The 27,223-nt window shown below is 43.0% G+C and overlaps 2 protein-coding genes across 2 annotated transcripts in view; one reads left to right on the top strand and one right to left on the bottom strand.

Moving 5' to 3' along the window:
- Positions 1-3,326: 3,326 nt before the first annotated feature.
- fgf24 (fibroblast growth factor 24) overlaps positions 3,327-27,223 on the top strand; it is a 231,495-nt gene continuing 207,598 nt past the window's right edge. Inside the window, exon 1 of the mRNA XM_052060755.1 lies at positions 3,327-3,345. The gene's annotated coding sequence lies outside the window, so the exon portion shown is untranslated. The remainder of the gene's footprint in view (positions 3,346-27,223) is intronic.
- Positions 10,898-18,862, bottom strand: adad1 (adenosine deaminase domain containing 1 (testis-specific)). Its single transcript, XM_052059786.1, has 12 exons — positions 18,639-18,862; positions 17,952-18,078; positions 17,726-17,848; positions 17,435-17,605; positions 16,748-16,819; positions 16,509-16,634; positions 15,895-16,192; positions 15,747-15,822; positions 15,488-15,644; positions 15,186-15,420; positions 11,745-11,877; positions 10,898-11,441 (listed from the first exon to the last, which is right to left on the bottom strand). Exons 2-12 carry the CDS (start codon positions 18,058-18,060, stop codon positions 11,328-11,330), a joined length of 1,614 nt encoding a protein of 537 aa, XP_051915746.1. The 5' UTR covers positions 18,061-18,078; positions 18,639-18,862; the 3' UTR covers positions 10,898-11,327.

Below are 27,223 nucleotides of genomic sequence, written 5' to 3'. Positions count from 1 at the left end.
AACCTACATGCCCTGCTGACTTAGCGACAAAAGGATAGTAAGTTGCCGCTACAAGGGGAAATAGCATGCATTAAATGCAACAGACTGAAATTTAAAACACTGGAGCATCTTATTTTTCTAAATCAAAATTTGTGAAGACAAAGCCCACAAGCATCCTCATTCACATGAATTTCACATTATTGAAACACATTGAATGATACAATATGAATGCATGGATGTGAATGATATTGTCATGGGTTAATGTCATCTTTATTGTCAAATATGCTTTATGTATGACATGCAGCATAGATGAAATTTAATATTCTCAATCCTCAATACATACATGCATGTAAACATGCTGTGCATCAAACACACGCAGCTAAGAAAGGATAGCAGCTACACTGTATAAAAAAGACATGTAATCTGAACAGTATAGACAATATAAACAATATAAACAGCATAAACAACAACATAAACAATGGCACTTGTAGCTACACTGAGCTTTTAACTCATTCAGTACCAGTCATTGGGTAGTGAGGTAGTGCATTGTATACATGTCATCATCAAATCAGTTTGTTCAGTCTGTCAAGTGGGTTGGCTGCTGGGATTTTGAAGGTCCAGGAGGTGGCAGTGTTCAGCGACACAGTATCAGTACAGTATCAACACAGTGTGTCGTTGTGTCGACACGCCTCATGAGGCCTCATGGACCCATCACTAACGACGAGGTATAAAGCCAACTAGTCTATGAGCAGAGAAACAGCAATGCAATAAGCAATACTCCGACAACCGGTGCACAGCAGAGCAGTCCTATAAATACAAAGTCTACTAATCATTGATTGGTAGCAGGTGTGCACAACAGTCCTCTCCTGCCACCTGCTGGCTAGACCGAAAACAGAACCGTGACAGCTCCGAGCCTATTTCTGAACGCGACAACCCGCAAAACAGCGAGGTAAATCCGCAATAGAAGAAATTATGGTCACAAATGAAAACCTTGCGAGAGACTGAAGCCACAGTAACCGAACTGCAATGTAGCGAGGGAAAACTTTTGGTCAACACATCAAAGCCGGTTTCATTACGCTTCTTTTTCCAGCCTTCTTGAGATTTCAGTTCACTGTTTGAGTTGTGCTTATGACCACACACACACGTTCCAAAAGTTTTACGTTCTTTCTTTGAGTCGTCGGCAGACATTCGGTCTTTTCAGCCAAAGTGTTTGGAGAGTAGGTGGCTGAGTGGACCTTTATGTGGAAATGTTTGTGGAAACTTTAAGCGCTTGATGATGACCCAACATGAAACGAGCAGTGTACGATCGAAAACATTCCGGCCCAATAACTTCAGGTCGTCACTCTATGGTCATTACGAGATGTCACCGCTGATGACTAGCACACCCTCCACATCACTCTTGCTACTTACTTTCACTTGCAAATGGGGAAATCCCTGCCCTCTGCCAGTGACGCAAAGCCATCAAACACAACCTTTTACATTTACTTTAGCACAAATCGAGATCAGAGACAATCGGATCTTTCCCTCATCTGCCTTTTTGAAGATTATAAAAATCACTGGATGTATTTAATCGTGTAGTTCAACTTCAAACACAATCACGTGCGCGCAAGTGATGAAAACGTGGCCAAACAACGTTCACTTCAGTGGCACCTTGGTCTTAAATATAAATGTACACTATTCTTCTCAAAAAATTAGTGTAGATTTTTCTTTTTTACTCTTGGCTTCATTTGTGTAAAATTGCATTTTTTTGTATTAAACCTACTTTATCGTCAAAAATATTCTCTTGTACTACTAGATTATTCTTGCAAGATCAGACTTTTTTTGTATTACCACTATTGTTTCAGAAAGTTTGCCGTTTGTCATGTAATAGATATGATTGATGATGACATTGTTTTTACTTGTAATACTCCATCTGTTTTCATAAAGTTAATGCTTCTTTTTTATGGCATTCTTGTAAAATTAAATTTTACAAGAAAAAACTAAATAATTTTTTTGCATTTTAACTTTCTTCTCGGAAAATTGCAACATTATGACTTTCCACTTGTAAAACTACAACTTTTTTCTCATCGGATTCCAACTTTTTACTCTCTGGAATGACCTCCCACTGAACATTCAGCAAGCCTCCTCGCTGCCCATCTTCAAAACCCTCCTCAAAACTCACTTGTATTCTTTGGCATTCGACTCAGCATGATTTAGATTTGTTCTTGGTTTTACTGTTTGGTGCTTTCTACCATCTTTATTATCGATCTTTTTTTACTGTTTATTGTATATGTTAAATTGCTCCGTGTACAGCACTTTGTATGTTGTTTGAAAGTGCTCTATAAATACAGTTGAGTTTTTTCCTTTGTCCATTGCCACTTTAGTCTCATGAGATTATGACTTCACTTGATTTATTACATCTTTATCCTAAACTGCAAGATTATTCTTATTTATTCTTACTTAAGTCTGCTGAATTTGCAATGTATTTTTTATTATAACTATTCTCATACATTATACTTGTTTTATACTCATGTTATGATTCAATTTTCGTAGAGTTATGACTTCATGGAATATTAGGATTTTCTTGGAATACAATTGCTCTCTTGGATTGTTTTAACTTGACTTTCAGATTACGATTTAAGATAAGATATCCTTTATTCGTCCCACACTGGGGAAATTTACAGCCTCCAGCAGCAAGAATGTATGTAGAAAGAAGAAAGGAGAAAGAGTTGTTTATTTTCTTGTACTATTACTCGTCTCAAAAGCTAACTTTCTCTTACACCATTCCAACTTTATTCTGAGTTTTTCTCTTCATTCTCATATAATTATTACTTTTTTCCCACTTGCATTATGACCAATTTATTCTTGCAAGAATTAGATTTTTTTTCCGCCTCTGCATTATTGCAGCTGTAGTCTCATTTTCCCTGTTCAGTAAGTGGTGTGTGATTAATAAGAAAAAAGTTTGTACATCACAAACTAAGGACAACCAACCTACTTTCACAAGACATTGAAAGAGGGAGGCCACATGGGGGATTTTTTTCCTTGTACAAGTTTCATGACAAAAAATCCCAAGACTATAGCAAAAAAAAAAGAAAAAAAAACAATGAATGCATTTGGCTGATACCTATTCAGCCCACCCTTTCCAGCCCTGCAGCTATATAAATTAAACTCAAACCAGTGGGGCCCATGACACAACCCCAACTGCCTTTCGCCTCCACGCATCCTTCAAGGCCACCATGGAGAACATCCTGATGACTTTCTTTTGGATTTGCGTCATCTCCGCAAACTGTCTGGCAAATTATCTGCCTTTGAGTGACTCCAAGATTCCCTTGATGCGCAAACACGTCAAATGTGTGAGTCTTGTTACCCGTGTGCTCTTCAGATCAAGTCTGACCTATTAATGACGACATTTATTTCTGTCCACACAGCCTTCCAACTCGGCTTTCTATGCTCCCACAAATGTAAAGGTAATGTTGGATTCTTGGGAATGATGAAGTCATGTCAAGCATATGTGAATGTGTGCATTGTCTGTGATGCTGGGAGTGATAACAAGGTCACGTTGGGTTCTACCCCTGTATCAAAGCATCTAATTTAGCAGAGCTTTTGTCTACACCGCACTCGAGGTCGTCTAGTACAGGAAGTGAGCACGGCGAGTGTTGACACCTCACCACCAAAAGGAAGCTTAAAATCATCTTTTCTACAACACACGCACACGCAGAGACTCTGCATGACTACCGCACTGGACTGCTGTTTGAAAGAACTCGACGGAAAAATTCGAAAGGAGTGCAAGGACCCTTACGAATACATCGACGATGCTGTGGAGTACCTAAACATAACAATTGATGAGTGGAAGGACAGTCATGTGAGTATTACCCTGCGCGTTTATCACTGTGATAAAAACGACAATGGTGCTGAAATGTGCTTGTTTTCCCATTCTTGATAGCCACTGACTAACTACAGTCAGTGTGCATGCAAGCGCTGGCCTGAAACACCTTTGAGCCACTTTCTCGACAAAATGGAGTCGCTGCTTCAGCTTCTGAACAACGAGGCCTCCTTGTAAGTCACCTACGGCCACCCCTGTAGACGGGAAGCACAGTGACACAGAGAATAGACTCCAGCGGTCACAAAGCAGCCAATTTTCTTGACGAGATTCCAAAATTTTGACTGACATACTGTATTTGATAGATTTTTTTCTACTCTATTTATAGTCATATAACTGTACTATTAAGATATGACTGCTTGTTTATTTCAAAACAAGGATGAAACTAGAGTGCCTTTTTCACTCCCTGGAATAAAATGCCATCAGGGGGGGGCGTGGTTAAAGTATCATGTAGATGTCAATTTTACAACTTGGGAGATCATACCAGACTTGATTCTATGTGAAAGTGGCATGTACACTTCTGTAAAAAGAGCCGTATTTATGTATTTATTGATATTTAAAACTCGGGTTGGTTGTGTGTACTGGAACCTACACCTTAATAAATGCAATCTCAAAATAAGTTGTGTTGAAATTATTGGAATGAAGATTTGAAAGAATTTGAAATCAAAGAGAGGTGTAAAGACGAATTCCTTCTACACACACAAGTGTCTAAGAAATCAATGTGGGAGAAAGTACTGACGTGTCGCTCCTGTAGGAGGAGGAACACTGTCGCCATAAAGAGTAGATCCACTCGTCAGGCTACCCACCTGAAGATGGAAAGTGCAGTCATAGCGACATCAATGTCAAGTCATTGTGGGATTCGGTACATTCCCAGAGTCGCCTTATGTAGGCCTACAAGTCTCGATGACGACAGACTTCAGATCTCCTAAATGACATTTGCAAGGAATGATTTGCACAGGGATGGAAAAAGTCAGATTATAACAAAAATATCACATCAATCCTTTTGCATGGCATCTTGGTGTAAGTGCTGCAAATTCTGAGGGACAAGCTTTAATGTGTTTACATTGTGCAACCCAAAATAAATAAATAAATAAATTATGCGCATCCTGTTTGTCTGCAAACATTCGAGTAGCACCCCTCCCACCACAGTTACTGCAGCGGGCGTTTGCAAGCCAAATATTCAAACCTAACACTCGTGAAATTGCGGCTTGAACTTGAAGATCTAAGACAGCATCAATGCAGTTCTATGCTGAACTGAAATTAGTAGAGGGTAGAGGGCCCAGGAATCCTATGGGATGGATATGTTATGCAAAATTGACTTTTTAACAGTATCGTGTAAAAATAATTTTCTTCCAGAAATTAAACAACCGTCTCTTCTGAGCCACCAATTTGTGAAAATGGGTGTGCGTTTTATCAATTTCATCACCATAATGGTATTGCAAAACACTTGCATCTCAAATAATGTTTCCACATTGAAATGCATGAACATGTTAGGAATCCTACTCCAGCCTCCCCCACTAAAATAAATACAGTGAATCAATAGATAAAATCACCAGACAATATTGTTCTTTATAAAATATTATTGCTAAGAATTGAAAGGCCATATTTTTGGGCTACAATTTGATGGACATTGTTTTGTTCCCTCCAATGCGCGGGGGTGGGGGGGACTATGTAACACGTATAGAATGAGTCGTTCTTCACAGAGGATAAAGAATAAACATCTGATTAATGTTATATTATCTGTCTACATGTGTTATTCCATCATTTTTTTTCAAATATCTGTTACTTGAAGAGTTACACAAGGACACTGATGCTATTTGTTAGCCCGTTGTTTTCTAACATTATGTTAACAAAATAGACTTTACTAAGTCAAAGCTATACAGTAGTTTATACACCCAATGTGTAATTGTCTTTGTTTTATGTTTAGTATGAGTTAACTTAACTAAGAATGGCGATAAACAGCTTGAAGCCTCTTTTTTTCTTTTAGGGGCGGGGGGAATTCTTCCCCAACTGCGCAACTGCTAAACTGTCAAATGACGGCTCATATCTCGGACAAGACGCAAGCATTTGACGGCACAATTGTAACACCCGCCATGACTTGGCAGCGAAGATGGCATAAGATCTACTATTTTCAAGCGATGGCAGGTCTATACATAAACACTAACACATTAAAGATAAAAGGGAAATCGAGCTGCTGAGTTAGGATAGATTATAGATAGCCAACAGCATTATCAATGTTAGCTTCTGATCACTGGCATAAGTGCGAAAATAAATTTCTTGTTTGGTGATGTTTCCACAACATGCACCACACGGACAAATCCGCCCGTGAATCCACTCGTGTAAATTGGCACCTTGGTGATGAAATACTGCGCCTAGTCTCATGAGAACACAAATGAGCACAACCTTGTTTTCATAGAGGCCTGCACCAGAAACATTTTTACGACACCTGGGAACCGGAAGTGCCCTTCAAACATTCAAAATTTCAGACAAAGTAATTTTTGAGAATTTCAGAAACACCGAAAATTAATGGAAAACAATGAATAGTAGTTCTGAGACATCGTTTTTTTTTCCAGTGTACATTTTTTACGAACTAATAAAACAAAAAGTGTGGTTTTGAAGACTTCATCAAAAGCACAACTTAAAATGAGATAATCAATCCTAAATACATACTGTACACATAACATTGATGGAGCACCTGTAGGAAATTGTTATAAAATATTCAGAAAGTACGTAAAATTAGACCTCTACATACAAGGAAGCACCTTGATCCTGGCATGCAGTTTCATATTTCCTCTTGCAGGCAGCGAAAAAACTAAACTAAACTAAAAAAAAAATTTCTAAGGACCAGCCTGATCAAAGTCAATAATGTCTCGTACTAACAATCACATACAGGAAACCGAAACGTGTTTCCTGCATGCTTGAGCAATAACACAGACAAACCAAATCGCAGACTTAAGTGGTCAAGTGACAGGCAGTGTCTGTGCTATTGAAGGAAGCCAAATTTGACTTTTTAAGGCCTCTTGCTTGAAATTCAAGAAATCAGATTCACTACATGGGACCATGAGCAGTGGGCGATATGGCAAAATTCTATGCTAAAAAAAACAAGAAACTGATTTGTATCCATTAGAGCTGTCAGTTTATGCGTTTTTATTGGCATTCATTTAAATACATTTTAACGGGATTCATTTTTTTCTCGCGAGATTAACGCGGATGTTGCGTTGCTCTATAAACCAGAAACAAAACACCAAGCGCTGCACAGGTCCACGCACGTTTGTTTTGCCAGCCACGGCAGCGCGAGACACCGAAAACTGATACTTAAAGAGTTTATGAATGGAAAGTTTACTTTTAAAAAGTTGCCAGATTGTTCCACTGACAAGACCAAAGTCACTTGTATGTTTTGCAGTCATAAACTGAGCGATCATAGCACATTGGGTCTGAAAGACCACTTAACGGCCAAGCACACAGCTGATGCGAGTACCCTGCCCCCTCGTCTCAGACAGCTATGGATCATTTCAAAGTGAAGAAAATGGATGACACGACGAAGAACAAATTTGCTGAAGCCATAGCTAAATGTATGGTTACTGCATGCAAGCCCGTCAACATCCACAGTTGGACTCAAGCTGAAATCATTCCCATTGCATTGAACGACTCCACTACGGATTGCCAGCGAGAGCCTCCATTACAAGCTGTGTACAGAGATTGTACGTAGTGGAGAAGGCTAAGGTACACCAAGCGGAAGAAGACACCATTTCGGGAGACAAATAAGAGACTAGGTTGATGATGAGCTTCTGGTGAATAAAGAGCAGGTAGTCTGTCGAATACGATGTATGCCCCTGACGCGATTGTTACTTGTTTGGAACTATTTTGTGTGGAAGGTCACAGTGTTCCGTGTCCATAGAAATAAAGCGGGTGGAACTTCTGTTTTCGTCTGACAGTGACGGTGAAGTTCAGCGGTGCAGTGGTAACGACCTAGCGAAAACAAAACGTCTCCAGTGTTGTCATCGAAACAAGTGTAGTCATCCGAAATAATGTCTACACAAAAACGTAGAGAGACTTCCGCGCAAGAAGGACCAACAGAATCAACATAGCCGGACTGCTGTGTTCAAAGCAAACTTGAGAAAAACGAAGTATGCAACCATGGCTTAAATCCACTATAGGCTGAGTACTAGTTTACCTTAGATGTGCACTTTATAATGTTATATTGCTCTGTTTTGATTCCATAAAAAGAGCTGTTAAAGCAGCTGTTGCTGTATCACCGCAAGCGCCTGAGGATAGTCCGCAGAAGCGCCAGCGATGCCCGTGGGAGACGTGCGAGTTCATCGAGAGTCTGGCCGAGTCCGTAGCGCTGGCGTTCGGCCAGGAAGGCCGAGCACCGGAGCCAGAGGTGCTCAGACGTCTCGTCGTCCTCCGTGCACAACCGGCAGGTCGCATCCTCTGCCCTACCGATCCGGTGTAGCCAGTGGCGGAGCAGGGGGCGGTGGCCGCTGCGGAAACGGATGAGGTTCGGCGTCAAGTTTGAGAGGCGCCGTGTGGACGGCGCGTAGTCGGGGATGTGAGAGCCCCGGGGGGCGGCCATCGCGCCGGATGACCGCGGCTCTGGTGGAGGCACCCGGGCAGGCATTGGGCTGCTGTATCTCAGAACCCAGCTTGGCCTTATCGTCCGCGAGGTCATTACCGGGGAGATTGCAGTGTCCAGGGACCCAAAGGAGGTGCACCCGCTGGCCGAGGGCCGCAAACCCCGCTCTTAGCCGGAGGATAGGATCCCCAGCCGTGGCAGGGTTTGCAAGAGCATCAACCAGGGACCAGCTGTCGCAGATCAGCTTGGCCGAGAGCCACTCGTGCCGGTTGGTGTCGAGCCAGGTGACAGCCTCCACCATGGCCGCCAGTTCAGCTTGGAAGGGACTGCTCCGGCGAGCGGTTGCCGCGTGCCATCGGTGAAAGACTGTATCGCCGCGCAGTACCACCAAACCAGCACCACCGTCCTCGACGCCTTCCCGTGTGGACCCGTCAGTGTAGACCCCCAGGTCCGTTTCTCCAACCACAGCGATGGCAACCAGACAGCAAGCTGTTCGTCCGTGGAGTTAGTCTTTGTCACAGCAGTCATGGCCACCAGTGGTGGCGGAGCGCGGTCCCAGGGAGGAGGGGCAGGTCTAGGAGCACCCATCTCATGCTCACCCAGAAGTCCTAGCCAGGACAGGCCCGATGTGACCTCGCCGCGCCAATCGGACCGGCGCATGCGCTGTCGTACCGGGCTCAGCAGCAGGGTCCTTCGAGGGTCATCAGGGGGCAGACTGAGCCAACGATCCGCCAAGAGCAGCGCACCCGTGCGGTAACGTGATGTTAACGGGGGGAGGCCAGCCTCGTGGAAAACCGCCTCCATTGGTGTGGTCTGGAGATGTCGCGTGATGGCCCGCGCTCCCTGGAGTTGGGCACGCTCCAGCTTCTCTAGATTCGTCCGCGAGAGCCACGGCACCCTGGCTGGCGCGACGTATTCCGCCAGGCTTCGTTGCATTGCAATAAAGACTGTTCGGAGGTCCTGCAGGTGCCAGCTCCAGGTGGTGCCACCAACCGCCCGAAGAAGGTTGAGTCTTTGGCTCATCTGCAGGCACGTTTTCTTCACCTGGTTGCCAAATGTCAGCCGTTTGTCGTACTGCACCCCGAGGAAGGTGGGTGACGGGTTGCAGCGCAGCCGGGTGCCTGTCAGGATGATTGGGGGTTCCCACCCCGCCTCAGCGCTGTCCAGAGTGAAGGCTGTCACCTCACACTTCGCCACGTTGGCAACTGCGTTCGTGCAAGCGTACGCTGCCACGAGCCGGCTGACCGGGAGACGCGGCAAGTACGGCGTGAACTTCGCAAGGAGCTTCAACGTCGTCGACGTGTCCCACGGGACGACCTCGAACAGGACTTCACCTGCGAAGAACTACTCGCAGCTGTGAAATCACTCAAAGCCGGCATGGCGGCGGGCCCGGATGAAGTCGAACCAGACCTCCTACGGCACCTGCCCCCCACTGGCGAGCGTTGGCTGCTCAACATCCTAAACCACAGCAGGCATACAGGCTGGTGCCCGCAGACCTGGCGCACCGCCGTCCTAATCCCAATCCTGAAGAAGGGCAAGGATCCGCAGTCAGTGGCTAGCTACCGACCGATCGCCCTCACCTCGACAGTCGGTAAAACTCTCGAACGTATGATTGTCAATCGGCTTTCGTGGTGGCTAGAAGGACGGGGACTCTTGAGCCCCTGGCAGCCTGCGCCTGTCTCAGTTCGTCAGCGACGGTTTCCAGTCTACTTCGAGAGAGCGCACCGTGGCAACCTTTTTCGACTACAGCCAGGCGTACGACACCGTGAGGAGAAATGGCTTCCCGAAGAAGATGCACCAGTTGGGCATACCGCTTAGAGTCATCGAGTGGTGCTCGGCCTGGCTGCCGAACCGGACCGCCCGCGTGAGAATCAATGGCACGACGGGACGCTGCCGCACATTCCAGGAAGGACTACCGCAAGGTTCAGTCCTCTCGCCTCTCCTCTTCGTCATTTTCATCAACGACCTTCTTGGCTGCTTCGACGAGAAGACGCCGGTGCTCGCCTATGCCGACGACCTGGCACTGGCCTGCCGGGGCCGAGACAAGAACGCCGCTGCCACCCAACTCCAAGCCGAGGTCGACAAGGTGTCCGCCTGTAGTACGACTGCTAGACTCCGACTCAACGTAAAGCAGCTGTTGTGTGACGAAATATTTTTTTCACTGTTGTTGATGGACAGTAATTTTGTGTGAGAGAATATGTGTGAATAACTGCTCCACGTGAAAAATTTTCATTTGAAATTGAAAATCGAAATTGTTATTTCAGTAAACATTTGCATTTTGCACAAAGAAAACTGATTCATGATTCCATGTTGATGAGAGCATTAAAATGTGGAAAAATAGGACAAAAAATGTAGAAGGAAATTCAGAAACAATAAAAAAATGTGTGAGTAATCACGATTAATTTTTTGTGAATTTGAGTGAATTATGACAGTTGCATTTTTAATTAGATTAAATATTTTAATCATTTGACAGCTCTAGTATCTATATTTTTAATTGGTATTGTTTTATTTTTCAAACTGTGCAACATTTTGGAATGCCATGAAACAATTTGAAATGGTTCAGCTTGGATGCTGCATTTTCCTATGGCTTACAGCTTACAGAACCCACACTTACTCATATGTGAAGAATTCAAAACTTTAAAAATGAAATGAAAGGATACAGGCTATTTCCATTACAAACACAGAAAGACTAATTCCACCCAAGCCCCCACCACCGAAACTTTGACCAAGTGAATGTGTTGATCTTACAACCTAAAGAAGCAACTTTGCAATTAGACAAACTGTGAACAATTGGTACTAATGTATTCTGTGTATATTTTTCCGTCCTTACTTCAAGATATTTGACCATAGAAAGACCTCAACAACAAAAAACAAACAACTTTTCATTCATATTCTACAACTATGTTTGTAAATCTAGATGTTGAAGTTACCACTGACCATGGGCTTGACTGGCCAGGAACCGAAGCCTTGCTGCATCAGGTACGTCCTCAGCAAATTCTTTGCCTCCTGGTATGACTTTGCCATGGTCTTCATTGACAAAAACATAATAATTGTCATGCTACAATAATTACTTCAGTAAAAAAAAATTGAAAGGTACAGTGAATATTGAAGTGAGGAAGAACGCAGCAGAGGCACCAAGGTGGAACACAATTGTTCAGTGATGCTGGCTCACATTGAAAATTGTTCTAATTTTAAAACAATTTTCATTTGAAGTCAGTTGGGGTGGGTTTCTGTTCACCGCACAGGAAATTAATGGATGGCATTGTACCATTTAAAAAAATAATAAAATCATGGAAAGAGGGCCAACAGGAGAAGGGCTGTTACGGTTACCTTGGCTTCTTTGTATGAAATGGTGGCAAGCAAGTCCTGCCTATTGGCCTCTTTAGCCACCAACTTGAAGCGGTGCAGCATCGCTGCCTTGCATAAACGGCTCGCCAGAGCAGATCCACTCTTGAAGGGAGACCTATTCAAAATATTAAGACACCACTGATTAGCAAAAAAGGAGCACACAAGTCCTGTAGAGGCAAATCTTTCAGGTTGAGCACAAGCTGCCTTGTGAAGATGGTTGTCCTCTGAGCTGGAAAAAAATTGTTTCCATATAAACAATCTGCTGCATGTTCATCACATATTGGAAGCAGTGCACCCAAGTGAAACGGTTCATGAATGAACATGAAGATAATGTGCACTGTTGGGAATAAATGATTCCAATTCATTGAACAAATATTACAATGTCGGTTGAAAATGTTGGCCAGTTTTCAACCTACATTTGGGCCAGTTCAACTATGGCCCAAATGAGTAAAAGCAGTATCGGAAATGGATGAACACAAGACAGTAAATGTGATAGTCTTCAGGTCAACAGAGAAGTCTGCACACTTATTTTAGAACATGGATGGGCAACTAAAATGGTGGAGAGTGTCACAATTTTACATCAGTGCTACTTCACATAGGACCAAGCACTTCCGAACCAGATCTATGACAGAAATACGACAGTAATCCCTCATTTATCGCGGAGGTTACATTCCAAAAAGAACCCATGATAAGTGAAATCCGTGAAGTAGGATTTATTTCAAAAAAGCAAAAAAAATGTGAGGGAAGAAATTTCAAATGTGCTGTATGTACAATTGTGTGGACATGTCATTGACTAAATATGCGCTACAATGCGCTCAACTTTTCTTCCGAATCAGCTTCTTATTACTAGTTACGACGCGACTCTCTTCTCATTCATTCCTGCAGCTTCACTGTGCTTTAAACTGTGTGGACGCTGAGCGTCGACCGCTCGGAAGCTGGGCGTCTCGAGAGTTTAGAGCCCGTTGTCCCAATGCATTGAAACGAGACGAGTCATTGGATAAATGCTGGTTTTGTCCCGCCCATTGGACGCTCAGCGTCTCTGGGAGTCTATGGACAGTGGGCGTTTATAGGCTGGCCTGGAAGCTCAGCTTTCTGCATGATGATTGGCTTATCTGTCTGATGCTAAATCTCTTTTTGATTGACAGCAAGATGAACCGATCTTATGGTGTAGGGATGCTTTTAATTTTTTTTAACAGGAACGGAGAGTAGAATGTGTGTATAAATAAACAGACACATGATGTAGGCCGAAACTGAGCTGCCCCTAGTTGACAGACCAGCATCTGCCACTGATACAATGAAATCAAATACCAAAAATTTGCTAAGGTAAATTTGGCAAGCTGTACAGAGACGAGGTGCGGAGATGGTTCACGTCAGTCAGTGCCTTAGACAATCAGGATGCAGAACACAATTCACTGTATAAAAGCATTTTAAAAAACTGCATAAAAAAATCTGTGAAACAGCGAAGCAGCGAAAGGTGAATCGCTTTCTAGGAAGGGATTACTGTATTTTAAATCTGGACTAAATACGTGCATGCATGCAAAACACAAGCTCTTAATATGTTTAACTTTTCAGAATACTTTCCTCAATGCATGTACTTGTGGCACAGACAGTATACACAGTATAAGAACCAAGTGGAAGCGTGACGAGGAAATGTTTGCTATCAAGTGGTAGTGGGTGATATTACAACTTAAAGCTTCAGTCTACTTCTACATATTCAAGTTCACCACGCACACGTTTACATATTCTCAGGTATTTTTCCTGAATATTTTTTTCTGATTTTTGCACTTCTGGAATTTCTTTCCCTTTACCATCCCCCCCCCCCCCCATTTTATCATGGAAAATACATACCGTATTTTCACGACTATAAGGCGCCATTAAAAGTCTTAAATTTTCTCCAAAATGGACAGGACGCCTTATGGTGCGGAGCGTCCTTTATATGCGCTGAGTTCCAAAGCCTGACTGACAGCCAACACGCTGTTTATATAGAGAAAAGGCGGAAGTGACTGTGGCCAGGCATGCGGGAGAGAAGTCGGCCAATCAGGGAAGGGTGGGCGTGTATATATACATATATGGAGAGGGAGAGAGAGAGAGGGGGGGGGGGGGGGAGAGGACAGGCAAGCTAGTCCACCAATGGTGAAGGGTGGGCGTGTAAGTGGACGCCTCAAGCCAGTACCAACACTTGTATAGAGTGTGGCAATGTGCATTGTTGCAAAACAACTCCGGTTTTGGTTTCTAAGAACCCCTGAAAATAAATTCGACAAAAAGACACGCCAACGAAGCTCAGTTCAAACTTAAAGCCACCGGTTATGCTTTTGGCATGCGTGCCCATCTCACAGCAGCGGTGAAAAAAACAAGTCAAGCAAATGAACTCTGAGCTTGCCGTTATTCCCGGAGGCTTGACTAAAGAACTCCAACCGCTGGACATTGGCATCAACCGGGCGTTCAAAGTAAAGTTGCAAACGGCATGGGAACAATGGATGATCGGTGGCAAACACAACTTTACAAAGAGTGAGAGGCAGCGCTTGGCGAGTTACGCCACAATACGCAACAACGAGAGGGAACGCGGCGTTTTTGATGGATTACGGTACTTGCACAATTGTTCAATTCTTTCTACACACACACGCGCTGCCACCATGTTTCGCTCTGTTCTTTACTTTCAAATGTGGGAAAGCTTCACACGAGAGAAATGTTGACTTTGCTGTTGCTACTCCTTCTTTCCGCTCGGCAATGCGTAGCAACTCACACTAGCATGTGATGCATTCAATGACAACTGGGATGTGCAGTCCTCTGCTTCTTATACAGAGGATGAGGACTTTGATGGATTTCTGGGTGATGATTGATCAAAAAAGGTGAGAACATTGTACGATGGCTAAATAAAATACACCCGAACTCAGTTCTGCTTTCGTTGCCTTTTTAAAAACGTGTTTTTAGCTTATCTGTATGTCTTGGCATGCTACCGTATGCTTCAAGCTAACGTGTTAGAGTGCGCGCATGCATGCCGTATGTTTAAGCTGGCGTATGTTTTACCACTGTAAAACTGCGGCCATTCGTACGATGTGTCCTGTGTATGTGTAAAATACAGAAATGTCACGCATTAATGAGACTGCGGGCATTAGTACGATGCGTCGAATAGTCGTGAAAATACGGTACTCAAAGTTTCGTGTTTCTCTGACGAATTGTTGGGGATTTAAAAGATAAAAACTTTATTGTTTAAGAATGGAGAAAATTGCAAAATTTATTTAAAAAAAAACACCTAAACAAATGTCTTTGAAAATTTGGTGATGATTCTTATTTGTTTGGTGGCGGGTAGAGGAGGTGAATTAAATTAAGTAGCCATTCAGAGTATGATCAACAGTTGCCCAGCCCTGTTCCACAATGACAAAAGATTTTTTAAAGAAAAAAAAAAGATGAGATCCTGCTTACTCGACTGTAGTCCTGCCAGTCAGACCGTCCACCAACTCGATGGAGCAGTCGCCTTCACTCCAGTTGAGACAACAGGTCACCAGGCCATTGTCAGCACTGCTGCTGGCCACAGCGGAGACTGTGCTGATGTGAGGCCTCATCATGCAGTAGAACAATGGCAGCTGCGCAGTGATGCCTTCCGTGCGGCGGTTCAACGTCATCTCCATACCACGGATGTCCCCAGCAGCCGGGTCACCTGGAGGGGTCCGTGAAATGTCATGATGACAATATAAGTAGAACAATCAAATGAAGTGTCCACTTGCCTACGAGGATGCTCTGGACATAGACTGGTTCGATAAAGTGGCTCAGCAAGGCTCCCTGGTAGCCCAACACTTGCCACTGAGTGATCTTGTCCATGGGCGATACGCTGAACACTTTGGTGCTGGAGTGCTTGAGGGCAGTGGAGAAAACCGAGAACACCTGAAAAAGGAAGCGTGTCAGTAGCCATATGGGACGGGCCCATGTATGTTTGAATCTCTGAGTTTACAATATATTAATTTCCTCAGAGGAACAGAACAAGACCTTGCCCTCCACTGAAACGTGCAGTCCCATCTCATTGCTCATCTGCCATGTAGATATGGAGCCAGGGTTCAGAGACCTGCAAATAAATCAAAGTACAACACGTGTATTAATTTCTATTCACAACCACTATTATTCAGTGACTACTGACATTTTGGAGGGCATCTGAGCAGCGCCTGAAGGAACTTGGTTGACGTAGAGGTGCAACGCGATGCCAGTCTTCAGGCTGAGGAGGTTGCTTTCGTTCTCATTGTGCTGGAAGATTGACTTCTGGACCAGGTGTACCGTTTTGCTGTAGAACATCAGCAGGTGCTGGTAGAGGAATCTCATCAGGGATCTCCTTGCAGTGACCACCGCATGTGAGTCGTGCACAACACGTCCATTTGTTGATATGGTGTCAGTGACGCTGTAGTTGCCAGTGCCAATGGCTACCACCTCACAGCCACTGGCTACAGACAGAAAATTAAAAAGGCTTTGAAGAAATTCCAGTGTACTATCACTAACTTATTTGTATACGTGAGTATTGTAATAGCCTCAAATTGCGGCCTAAACTGTAATAGCAACCATGCCCCAATTCATTCCAATTCTTTTATACCAATATAGTTTGCTCGCGAGTCAATATTTTTGGATTTGATTGGACTCTGCTAACACAATTATGATTAAACATGCCTGACATGTAGACCAATGATCTAAACAGCACAGTCTTCAACTTCAATTGTATCTGCATAATAGTTTGGTATGTAAACACCCACAGAATGCACTCACAAGTCTGAATGACGAATGCCGCGACGGTAGCGGCGTAGGCGGAGAACCGCGGTTGGCTATTCATCAACTTGGTGAGTTGATCCTTGATGGCATTTAGTATCTGGAGGTTAGTGGGAGTCCTCCTCTCTGTCAGGTAACATGAATCAAAGTGTGAGGAACTTGTGTATCGAACAAAATGTAATGTTCTAATCAATGCCAGAGGAAAAAAACTGAAGTGGCACATAAAATGGATGGAATACCACAAATGGGCATGTGGTCTTGGATATCTGATTGGAAGGACTCCTTAATAGCTGGTAGAAATGGTGGGAAAGCTGAAGAAAAAACAAATAGACAGGGCTGTGAAATGAGGAAGTGAAAATCCGAGGAAAGTTAAGGAGGGGTCTGGGGGGCAAAGCGCCCCTGTATAAGCCGGACGGCGCAGGGCCCACGGGGCCCCAGACACCAAGCAGTTTAAGACATAATATGGTATATTTTGAGCATTTCCTGCAAGAAAATAATTGGTCTCAAGAACTAAATAATTCACTGGATTTGTTTACATTTTGCCACATAACCTATTATGTTTTCTCTTTTAATTTTAAAATCTTTTTTTCTTTTTGATGGCATCTTAACTGTGTCTGACCCAAGTCAACTTACACCCTGCTCCTGTGCCCTCCTTGGAATATATCAAAATACCAAAATAAAAGTTTAAAAAAATGTAAATAATGAAATGTTTATAAAACTTCAATCTGCATTTCAAAATGGCTGCAAAAACTGATGCTCAATATTAAAGTGAGAAATACCTGTTGTCTTACAAATAACACTATTCTTGTATAATATCCGGTTTTATATATATATATATATATATATATATATATATATATATATATATATATATACACACACACACACTGTACATACACACATACCCTTTTTTTGACTGGCCTGACCTGACACTTTGGAGAGGTCAGCTTTCTCTTTCTCCAATCTGGGCAGCAGGTCCTGAAGAGCCAATTCAGCCGCTCTCAGACGAGCCACCTTCTTTGTCGTCCCCATGCCGGTCTCGTACTTGACACCATCAACCAGCACGCAAAAGGCAAAAAAAAATCCATTTACGTTGGCTGAGGAGGCAGAATGGATAACAAAGTTTGAGTCACAAGTAACACATTTTTCCATACTTTCAAGTAACACGGTTGGGCTGTATGACAAAAAAAAAAAACAAATCCTACAGTCTATTTTACCGGTCGTCACTGTCTCCTTGATTTCCAGGTGGAACTGCAAAGTCTGGGCCAGTTGATGCAGCAAAGTCACAGCATGGGTTCGACTGCTTCGGTACCTGTCAATAAGCTCTTTCACCCCAACGCCTTAGGATGTTTGGTAAAAGCAACAAAGGTCACACAAAGTTTTTGAAATACAAATTTTAGGATACATCGAGACATTTTGTGGCGCTCTCCTGGATTTACTTACCGTCTTTACAGAATTGAGCATTTGGTTTGCTTGATTTGGCCTTGTGGGAGAAGGTGGCTCCTTGACCTTCTCGTTGTGGACCAGGAAACGGCTGTCCAGCAGCAAACATTCTGAAAGTCCAGTCCCCCTAAAAATATCCAATAATAAACACAAACCCCAAAGAACCAGACAATTAGCCAAACCTGTTTCGCACGTGACAATTAAAGGTAATGTTTGTGAATTGCTGATGTATTTAAGTACTCTTTGCTAGCCTTTGCATGTTTTATACTTTTAGGAACAGTTAACGCAAGTAACAGGTATGTTCATGGTGGGCTATAATACTCTTGTATCACAAAAGTACCGGAGCAGTTTTAATCCCAGGGTAACGCGAATATGACGCAGCTAATCGATTAGCAATCACCGTTAGCATGACGTAGCCGTTGAGACGATTCTATCCAACATCGCACAATAAATAAACATTTCATGACTTACCTCGACGCTTACGGAACAATATTCTTTTAGTTTATCAGTCATACCCTCCATTAGGTCCGTTTGAATTAAAAACGCTACACGGACGAATTGATGAAGAATGGCATTTTCGGTGTCGAAAATGACTAGTGAGGGTTCAGTCGTGAAACCTTACAGTATTATACACATTTTAATCGTGTTACCCGTTTCTAAAACAATTTTTAAATGTGCGTCATTTACCACACGCGTCCTTCCCTGTCCAGGAGTAAAGGATGGCAGGTCACAAACCGACTCGAGTAGGAGGACTACACAGCCTGTTGCTTCGCTCCAAATCAGGGGTCGGCAATGGATAGAGGGAAACTCAATTCCGTCAGCGCTACCAGTAGATCGTGCGTGTGCACTTCCTAACAATAGTTAGCATAAATATTTATAATTATGAACAGCATATGTGAATATGTCGAAGTAATATATTCAATGATAAAATACATGTTTACAAGATGAATTCTTGAACAACAACGGGTTTGAGGAAAGAATGTGTCGTTCTTTTTATAAGAGAACACACTATATGTCAAAGTCAATATAAAAGGGCATAAAATAACACCTAAAAGATCACATTACAATTGCAATCAGACAGCTGCTGTCTACATATGGCATATGTATATATCTCTATATATAAATAGATCCATGATCAATGATTTGCTCGTCCTCCCCTAGTCCATCCTGGTTCCCCAAATCCTGGCTTGGATCTTGTTGACCCGGGCGACGTCCCTGCCGATTTGACTGTCATTATCAGAAATAAAAGAAAAATAGAGATATTAATGCAGCCCGGTGGACCAGTGGTTAGCATGTCGACCTCACTGCTCAGAGGTGCAGGGTTCTCTCCGTGCTTGTGTGGGTTTTCTACGGGTACTCTGGTTTCCCCCAACATTCCAAAAACACACATGGCAGTTTAATGGAACACTCTGAATCAGGGGTATCAAACTCATTTCATATTTTGGGCATCGGTAGATGTCAAGTGGGCCGGACCATTTAAATTATATCACATTCTGCTATAAATAACCAAAATATCATGTCTTTATTTTTCTTTTGGTATAGTGAAGCACAAGAACATTAGGAAAATGTTACAAAACATGTCATGAAACACCTTAGATTTCCTTCGACAAATGTGCGATTTACTTTTCATTCACATATATGGATTGCAACTGATCCTGTTAGGGTTTGGATATGACCCCAAATAGCATGACAGCAGGCAGGTATACAGTAGTTGAAGCCAACTCTTGGCGTAGTTTATTGAAGAGTCTTAGCAAAGTCACTCAGGAAGAAGCACGTAGAAGCCACAGGGAAAATGTCCACAGGAAACAAAACCCTCACTCAGGGAGAAAACTGGGACTTACTTAAACGGAAACGCTCAGGGGGGAGAACGAGGAATCCACGAGGTAATGTCCACACATGGAACAAGAAACTGCAGGTGATGCCAACAGAGCTCACTGATGTGGTGACGGCACAAACTTGCACTGAGGAATGGTTTGTGAGTCAATTTATACCAGTTCAAACGAGCAGATTAGCAACGGGTGGGTGATGAGCTGATGAGTCTCAGGTGTGAGGTGCAGAGCGCCCTGGCTGAGGAGGCTGCCTGGCTGCCCCCTCCCTAACAGATCCCACTGATTGTCCAAAGGCACAAACTTTGTGCCATGAGGCATGTCGACACACCGACACACTGTGTTGATACTGTGCTGATAGTGTGTCGCTGACCACTGCCACCTGCTGGACCTTCTAAATCCCTGCAGCCAACCCACTTGACAGATTTAACTGACTAATTTGATGATGAAGTGTATACAATATCATTCACATCCATGCATTCATATTGTATCTTTCAATGTGTTTCAATAATGTGAAAATCATGTGAATGAGGATGCTTGTAGGCTTTGTCCAGTGTTTTAAATTTCAGTCAGTTGCGTTTCTTGCATGCTATTTCCCCTGCTGTAGAGAACACACACGCAATGGAATAAGACATGTCAAAAATTAAAGAGGCACTTGGTGAGACAAGGAGATTTGAATAAATGCATTATTCTCCAAAAGGAGATCAAAAATGGCTCTACACGGCAGACAATTTGCGTTTGTCCGGAAGCTGCTTCATAATATGCACGTACTGTAGCTACGTCACTCGAGTGACGCACGTCTCAGCAGTCGATAGTCCGCTGCTCATTGCTGTGCGCACGTGAGCGCGAGTACGCACTCACGGCGCCGACGCAACCCACGACACACATTAAAGAAGCTTTGAACTACGACAACAACTAAGCTAGCCTGGCCGATGTAATGATGGTCTGCAGACAAGGTTTATGTTTTATCTGACTTTTAATAACAACGTGGCATGTCGTCAAACATGCAGTGTGCACACTCGCAGTCACTTACTGGAACTCCCCCTTGTAGGCGGGACCTGTCAATCAACTGGAGTATGACATACAGTACAAACTTTCATAAAGCACTTCTCATACAATAATAGCCTATTATATGACAGCCAACACGACACTCGAAGTCAGACGAACAAGTTTTTCTGATAATCGGTGTGTTTTCCTTTTTGCCCAAATACCGTATATATTTTTATTCGAGCGAGGGTGAGGTCTGGCTTGTTTCGGCAGGCGGCATCGAGTAGCCAGACGCACTTCCTTATAAACACTGTGTGGCGGGCTTTTGCTCCTTCGACGCCCCCTGGACTGAGTCGACGCCGCCTGGATTGTGTCAAACAGCCTGTACTGTGTCGACTGTGTCGACGCAGTCTGGACTGAGTCCAGATTGCATGTCATGCAGTTCACATGTCGGTCACCTGATGTAATGAAACAGCACACGCACCGACACGTGGATTGCTCTGTGAGCCCGACGCATGCGTTGACGCATCAGTGTCGTTGGACCCATCACTAGCACAGAGCTTTAACAAGTAATCAGTATTGAAAAATATTGTAATGTATTTTAAGATTAAACAAGATTTATAAAGAGATGAATTTTTAAACCATTTACACATTTGCATGTAAAATCTAAATATAATCCCTGCCTACACTTTACAAACTAAGGAGAAAACAGTGTGTCCATAGCGAATAATCCATGATTTGCACCTTATTAAAAATAGTAAATCTGTGTCTTGTATGCATTTTTTCACTTTTAAATTATTCTGCTGGCCTGATCGAACCTCGTCGGGGGCAGGTTCCGGACCGCGGCCCGTATGTTTAAAACTGCTTTTCTAAATTGCCCCTAGGTGCGAGTGTGAGCATGGATGGTTGTTCGTCCCTGTGTGCCCAGCAATTGCCTGGCAACCGATTCAGGGTATCCCCTGCCTACTTCCCGAAGACAGCTGGTATAGACAGACTCCTGTGGTACTCTGTGTCGGCTCGATCGAACTTAACATGGATTTTTGTACGAATGTAGTAGTAACTCAGAATACCTGGAGAAAACCCATACACCCACCAGAGAATCTGCAAACACCACGGAGGAAAGCCGAGGCGAGATACCAAATCCCTACGTCAAATCTGTGAATCAGAGAACTCATCACAAGGGAACCTGTTGCCCAGGTTTCATTATCTCAATGTGATTATTTTCTGTTAAATTAGCACGTTAGCTGTGGTTTAGGGTGGCATTGCCTGCAAACTGCTTATTGCTTTAACATGATGTGACACTCTGTAGGGGAAATAGCAAGCATTTACACGATATTAACAGTAAAACTAGGCATGGTACCCATAGTGAGTAATGAAGATTGAGGTCAATTTGGGTTTGTGAGCGACCAGCGTTCATACTTAAACGTGGGAGCGTGAAAATGGGATTTCCCCATCAACTAGGTAGCATCCATTACACATAATGTTAGGGTGTTAACCGCAAACCATTTCCATTCATGAAACTGGATGTCAGATTGCTCTCAGTTTCATTTTTATTATATTTTGTTTTCTTACATTTTTAGCTCAGTCAGAATTGAAACCTAACCCAACCTTGGAAAAAAAAACATTAATGTAACTTACCTGTTGGAACAATGTTAAACCCTCAAAGTGTCACGTCCCGTGTTTGCCAGCAGGGGGCAGGCTTTTCCTGCCTACCGCCGACACACCTGTCACCCATCAAGGACTAATTACACAGGCTTTATCTTTGTGCTCGGGCAGTTGACTTACTGCCGGAGTATTCAACGCCGTGCCAATTCTCTCGATTATTGCCCTATTCTATTCATTGCCGTGTAGTAGTGATGGGTCCATGAGGCCTCATGAGGCGTGTCGACACACTGACACACTGTGTTGATACTGTGCTGATACTGTGTCACTGACCACTGCCACCTGCTGGACCTACAAGATCCCTGCAGCCAACCCACTTAACAGACTGAACTGACTAATTGTTTTGTATATTGAACATATAAAATATACAATTCGGTAATAAATTGGCAAAAGGTGAAGGTAAGATATAAAAAAAGGAAAAGAAAATAGTAATCATCACAAATATGTGTTCAAAGGAGTAGAAAGAAGCAAAAAACCTACCCCGAGTCCTACCCCTTCTTATATATGAATTGATCATTGTTCTAAATAGGAAAGAAAGTCTAAATATCAACAAATGCTTTTACCATTATGTATGCTGTACTAATGAATGAATGAATGAATGAATGAATGCTGTACTAATACATTTTTACAACATTAGGTTTGTATATACAGTACATACTCTTTAGAGCACATGTATATGTCGATTTTCTCATATTCATAATGGATGCTACATTTCATTAAGATATTAAATAATCTCATCAATGTATTTCTGATGTATTGCTATATTTCATGAGTGTATCAAATTTATCAGCTTAATTCTGATTTGTGTAGTTGTCTTGTACTACTCTCGAATTCATTTTTAATCTCAGCAAGAGAGTTCCTCATTTTACTGGTCCGTTTCAGAATCATTCCACAGATTTACACCTATTACACATACACTCCTTTGTGTGATGTTCGTTCGTGTTTTGGATTTTTTTGTATAGATTAGTACCCCCTAAATTATGACAACTTTCTCGAATTTTAAAAAGCTTCTGGATCTTTTGGCAAAGGTTATTGCTTTGTACATTAATTGGGCGATTTTGAAGTCATTCAGGTCATGAGATTTGTTTAATTTGATAAACAGTGGATTTGTGGGTTCCGTCCATTTGGAGCCAGTGATTGTTCCGATTGCTTTGTATTGTAGTTTTAAAACGGTGTTTTACTGGCATTTCCCCATATTCCCACACAATAGGTCAAATATGGAAGTAATAAAAGTATAAGGTGTACAAGGATCTCTTATTCAGCAAATCCTTAGTTTTTGGGAGGATCCCCATGGTTTGGGATATTTTTCTTTTATTATCTATTATGTAGCTGCCAGCACAGTTTTGCATCTACAACTGTTCCAAAACATTTTCATAAGGTCATTCATCGATTTGATGATGAAGTGTATACAATATCATTCACATCCATGCATTCATTTTGCAACATTCAATGTGTTCAAATAATGTGAAGATCATTTGAATGAGGATGCTTGTGGGCTTTTATTTCACAAATTTTTATTGAGAAAAATAAGATGCTCCAATGTTTTAAACTTCAGCCTGTTGCGTCTTTTACAAGCGAATTCTCCTGCTGTGGAGAACACACGCTCACAAGGGACGGATGAGGCTGGCGTACAAAAGGAACTCCTTTGCGAGGTGGGAGAGGTTTGGGAAAGAAGTGTGTTGGTCCTTCCAGTACAGCCGCTTCCTGGAACCTTGATTGTCAAACATGGAGGGGAGAGTCAACCAATAATAATTACTGATTGTCAATTAAATCATCAACATAGCAACCGTGAAAAGATGAGTGAACGTTTGTATACCTGGCGTAATACTGGGTGTATCGCGAACTTCATTCTCATGCTTGGCCCGATAATGCCTCAGCATGGTGGAGGTGCTTCTGTTGGTGTATGACAATTCGACTTGGCAAATTCGACATTTCACCTGTAATGAAATGTGAATAAGAAGTAACTAAGAGTTACCTTGAAATGTATTCGGATTAGAATGGTACAACACATGTCAATAATCTGAGAGGCACTCGGCGAGTGCCTCTCGCCGAGAGGCTCTCGGCCACAGAAGGCGATTTGAATAAATAAATAAATAATACCTTATTCTCCAGGACATCAAAATGGTCCCACACGGCGGATGATTTGCGTCTCTGCTCCATAATCGGCAAGGCACGAACACGAAGTCTGTACTGACACGAACTTCGACAAGCGAGCGTGAGTAAGGTCTGGCTTGTTTCGGCAGGTGGCTTTGTGTCGCCAAACGACTTCCTTATAAACACTGTGCGGCGGGCTTTTGCTGCGTCAACGCCCTCTGCACTGAGTCAACGCCCCCTGGACTAAGTGGCGCAGCCTGTACTGTGCCAAGCAGCCGATGCAGTCTAAACTGCACCGGTGCAGTCAATTAGCAGCCTGGACTGTGTCAACGCAGCCGATGTGTCAATTAGCAGCCTGGACTGTGTCAACACAGTCGATGTGTCAATTAGCAGCCTGGACTGTGTCAACGCAGCCGGTGTGTCAATTAGAAGCCTGGACTGTGTCAACGCAGTTCACGTGTCAATCACGTGACGTAATGAGCCAGCACATGCATCGACACGTGGTTTGCTCTGTGAGCCCGGCGCATGTGTCAATGCATCGGTGTCGCTGGACCCATCACTACCGTGTAGCCTTGTGATTGTGATTACGCGTCGTTAAATCTACTATTGTCTATTCCTATTATTACCAACTATATTCCTTGTAGTGATGGGTCCAGCAACACCGATGCATTGACACATGCGCCGGGCTCACAGGGCAAACCACGTGTCGATGCATGTGCTGGCTCATTACGTCACGTGATTGACACGTGAACTGCGTTGACACAGTCCAGGCTTCTAATTGACACACCGGCTGCGTTGACAAAGTCCAGGCTGCTAATTGACACATCGACTGTGTTGACACAGTCCAGGCTGCTAATTGACACATCGGCTGCGTTGACACAGTCCCGGCTGCTAATTGACACGTGAACTGCACCGGTGCAGTTTAGACTGCATCGGCTGCTTGGCACAGTACAGGCTGCGCCACTTAGTCCAGGGGGCGTCGACTCAGTGCAGAGGGCGTTGACGCAGCAAAAGCCCGCCACACAGTGTTTATAAGGAACACCTGCCGAAACAAGCCAGACCTCACTCACGCTCGCTTGTCGAAGCTCGTGTCAGTGCAGACTTCGTGTTCGTGCCTTGCCTTCCTTGCCGATTATGGAGCAGAGACGCAAATCATCCGCCGTGTGGGACCATTTTGATGTCCCGGAGAATAAGGTATTATTTATTTATTTATTTATTCAAATCGCCTTCTGTCGCCGAGAGCCTCTCGGCGAGAGGCACTCGCCGAGTGCCTCTCAGATTATTGACATGTGTTGTACCATTCTAATCTGAATACATTTCAAGGTAACTCTTAGTTACTTCTTATTCACATTTCATTACAGGTGAAATGTCGAATTTGCCGGGTCGAATTGTCATACACCAACAGAAGCACCTCCACCATGCTGAGGCATTATCGGGCCAAGCATGAGAATGAAGTTCGCGATACACCCGGTATTACGCCAGGTATACAAACGTTCACTCATCTTTTCACGGTTGCTATGTTGATGATTAATTGACAATCAGTAATTATTATTGGTTGACTCTCCACTCCATGTTTGACAATCAAGGTTCCAGGAAGCGGCTGTACTGGAAGGACCAACACACTTCTTTCCCAAACCTCTCCCACCTCGCAAAGGAGTTCCTTTGTACGCCAGCCACATCCGTCCCTTGTGAGCGTGTGTTCTCCACAGCAGGAGAAATCGCTTGTAAAAGACGCAACAGGCTGAAGTTTAAAACATTGGAGCATCTTATTTTTCTCAATAAAAATGTGAAATCAAAGCCCACAAGCATCCTCATTCAAATGATCTTCACATTATTTGAACACATTGAATGTTGCAAAATGAATGCATGGATGTGAATGATATTGTATACACTTCATCAAATCGATGAATGACCTTATGAAAATGTCTTGGAACAGTTGTAGATGCAAAACCGTGCTGGCAGCTACATAATAGATAATAAAAGAAAAATATCCCAAACCATAGGGATCCTCCCAAAACTAAGGATGTGCTGAATAAGAAATCCTTGTACACACTTTTATTACTTCCATATTTGACCTATTGTGTGGAAATATGGGGAAATGCCAGTAAAACACTGTTTTAAAACTACAATACAAAGCAATCAGAACAATCACTGGCTCCAAATAGACGGAACCCACAAATCCACTGTTTATCAAATTAATGAAATCTCATGACCTGGTTGACTTCAAAATCGCCCAATTAATGTACAAAGCACACAATAACCTCCTTTGCCAAAACATCCAGAAGCTTTTTAAAATTCGAGAAAGTTGTCATAATTTAAGGGGTACTAACCTATACAGAAAAATCCAAAACACGAACAAACATCACGCAAAGGAGTGTATCTGTAATAGGTGTAAATCTGTGGAATGATTCTGAAACGGACCAGTAAAATGAGTAACTCTCTTGCTGAGATTAAAAATGAATTTGAGAGTAGTACAAGACAACTACACAAATCAGAATTAAGCTAATAAATTCGATACACCCATGAAATATAGCAATACATCAGGAATACATTGATGAGATTATTTAATATCTTAATGAAATGTAGCATCCATTATGAATATGAGAAAATCGACATATACTTGTGCTCCAATGAGTATGTACTGTATATACAAACCTAAAGTTGTAAAAATGTATAAGTACAGCATACATAAGGGTAAAAGCA

The sequence above is a fragment of the Hippocampus zosterae genome, chromosome 1, assembly GCF_025434085.1.
Source record: "Hippocampus zosterae strain Florida chromosome 1, ASM2543408v3, whole genome shotgun sequence".
NCBI lineage: Eukaryota > Metazoa > Chordata > Actinopteri > Syngnathiformes > Syngnathidae > Hippocampus > Hippocampus zosterae.
Note: the sequence above shows the minus strand (reverse complement) of the source record. Positions and strands in the feature narration are given on the sequence as shown.

Bases quoted from the DNA above. Each gene is read 5' to 3' on its own strand.
- adad1 (XM_052059786.1), bottom strand. From the start codon at position 18,060: ATGTTTGCTGCTGGACAGCCGTTTCCTGGTCCACAACGAGAAGGTCAA. The intron at 16,193-16,508 runs GTGAGTGCATTC...TTCTGTCTGTAG, and splicing joins GGCATTCGTCATTCAGACTT to CCAGTGGCTGTGAGGTGGTA. The intron at 15,823-15,894 runs GTCAGTAGTCAC...ATTTATTTGCAG, and splicing joins GCTCAGATGCCCTCCAAAAT to GTCTCTGAACCCTGGCTCCA.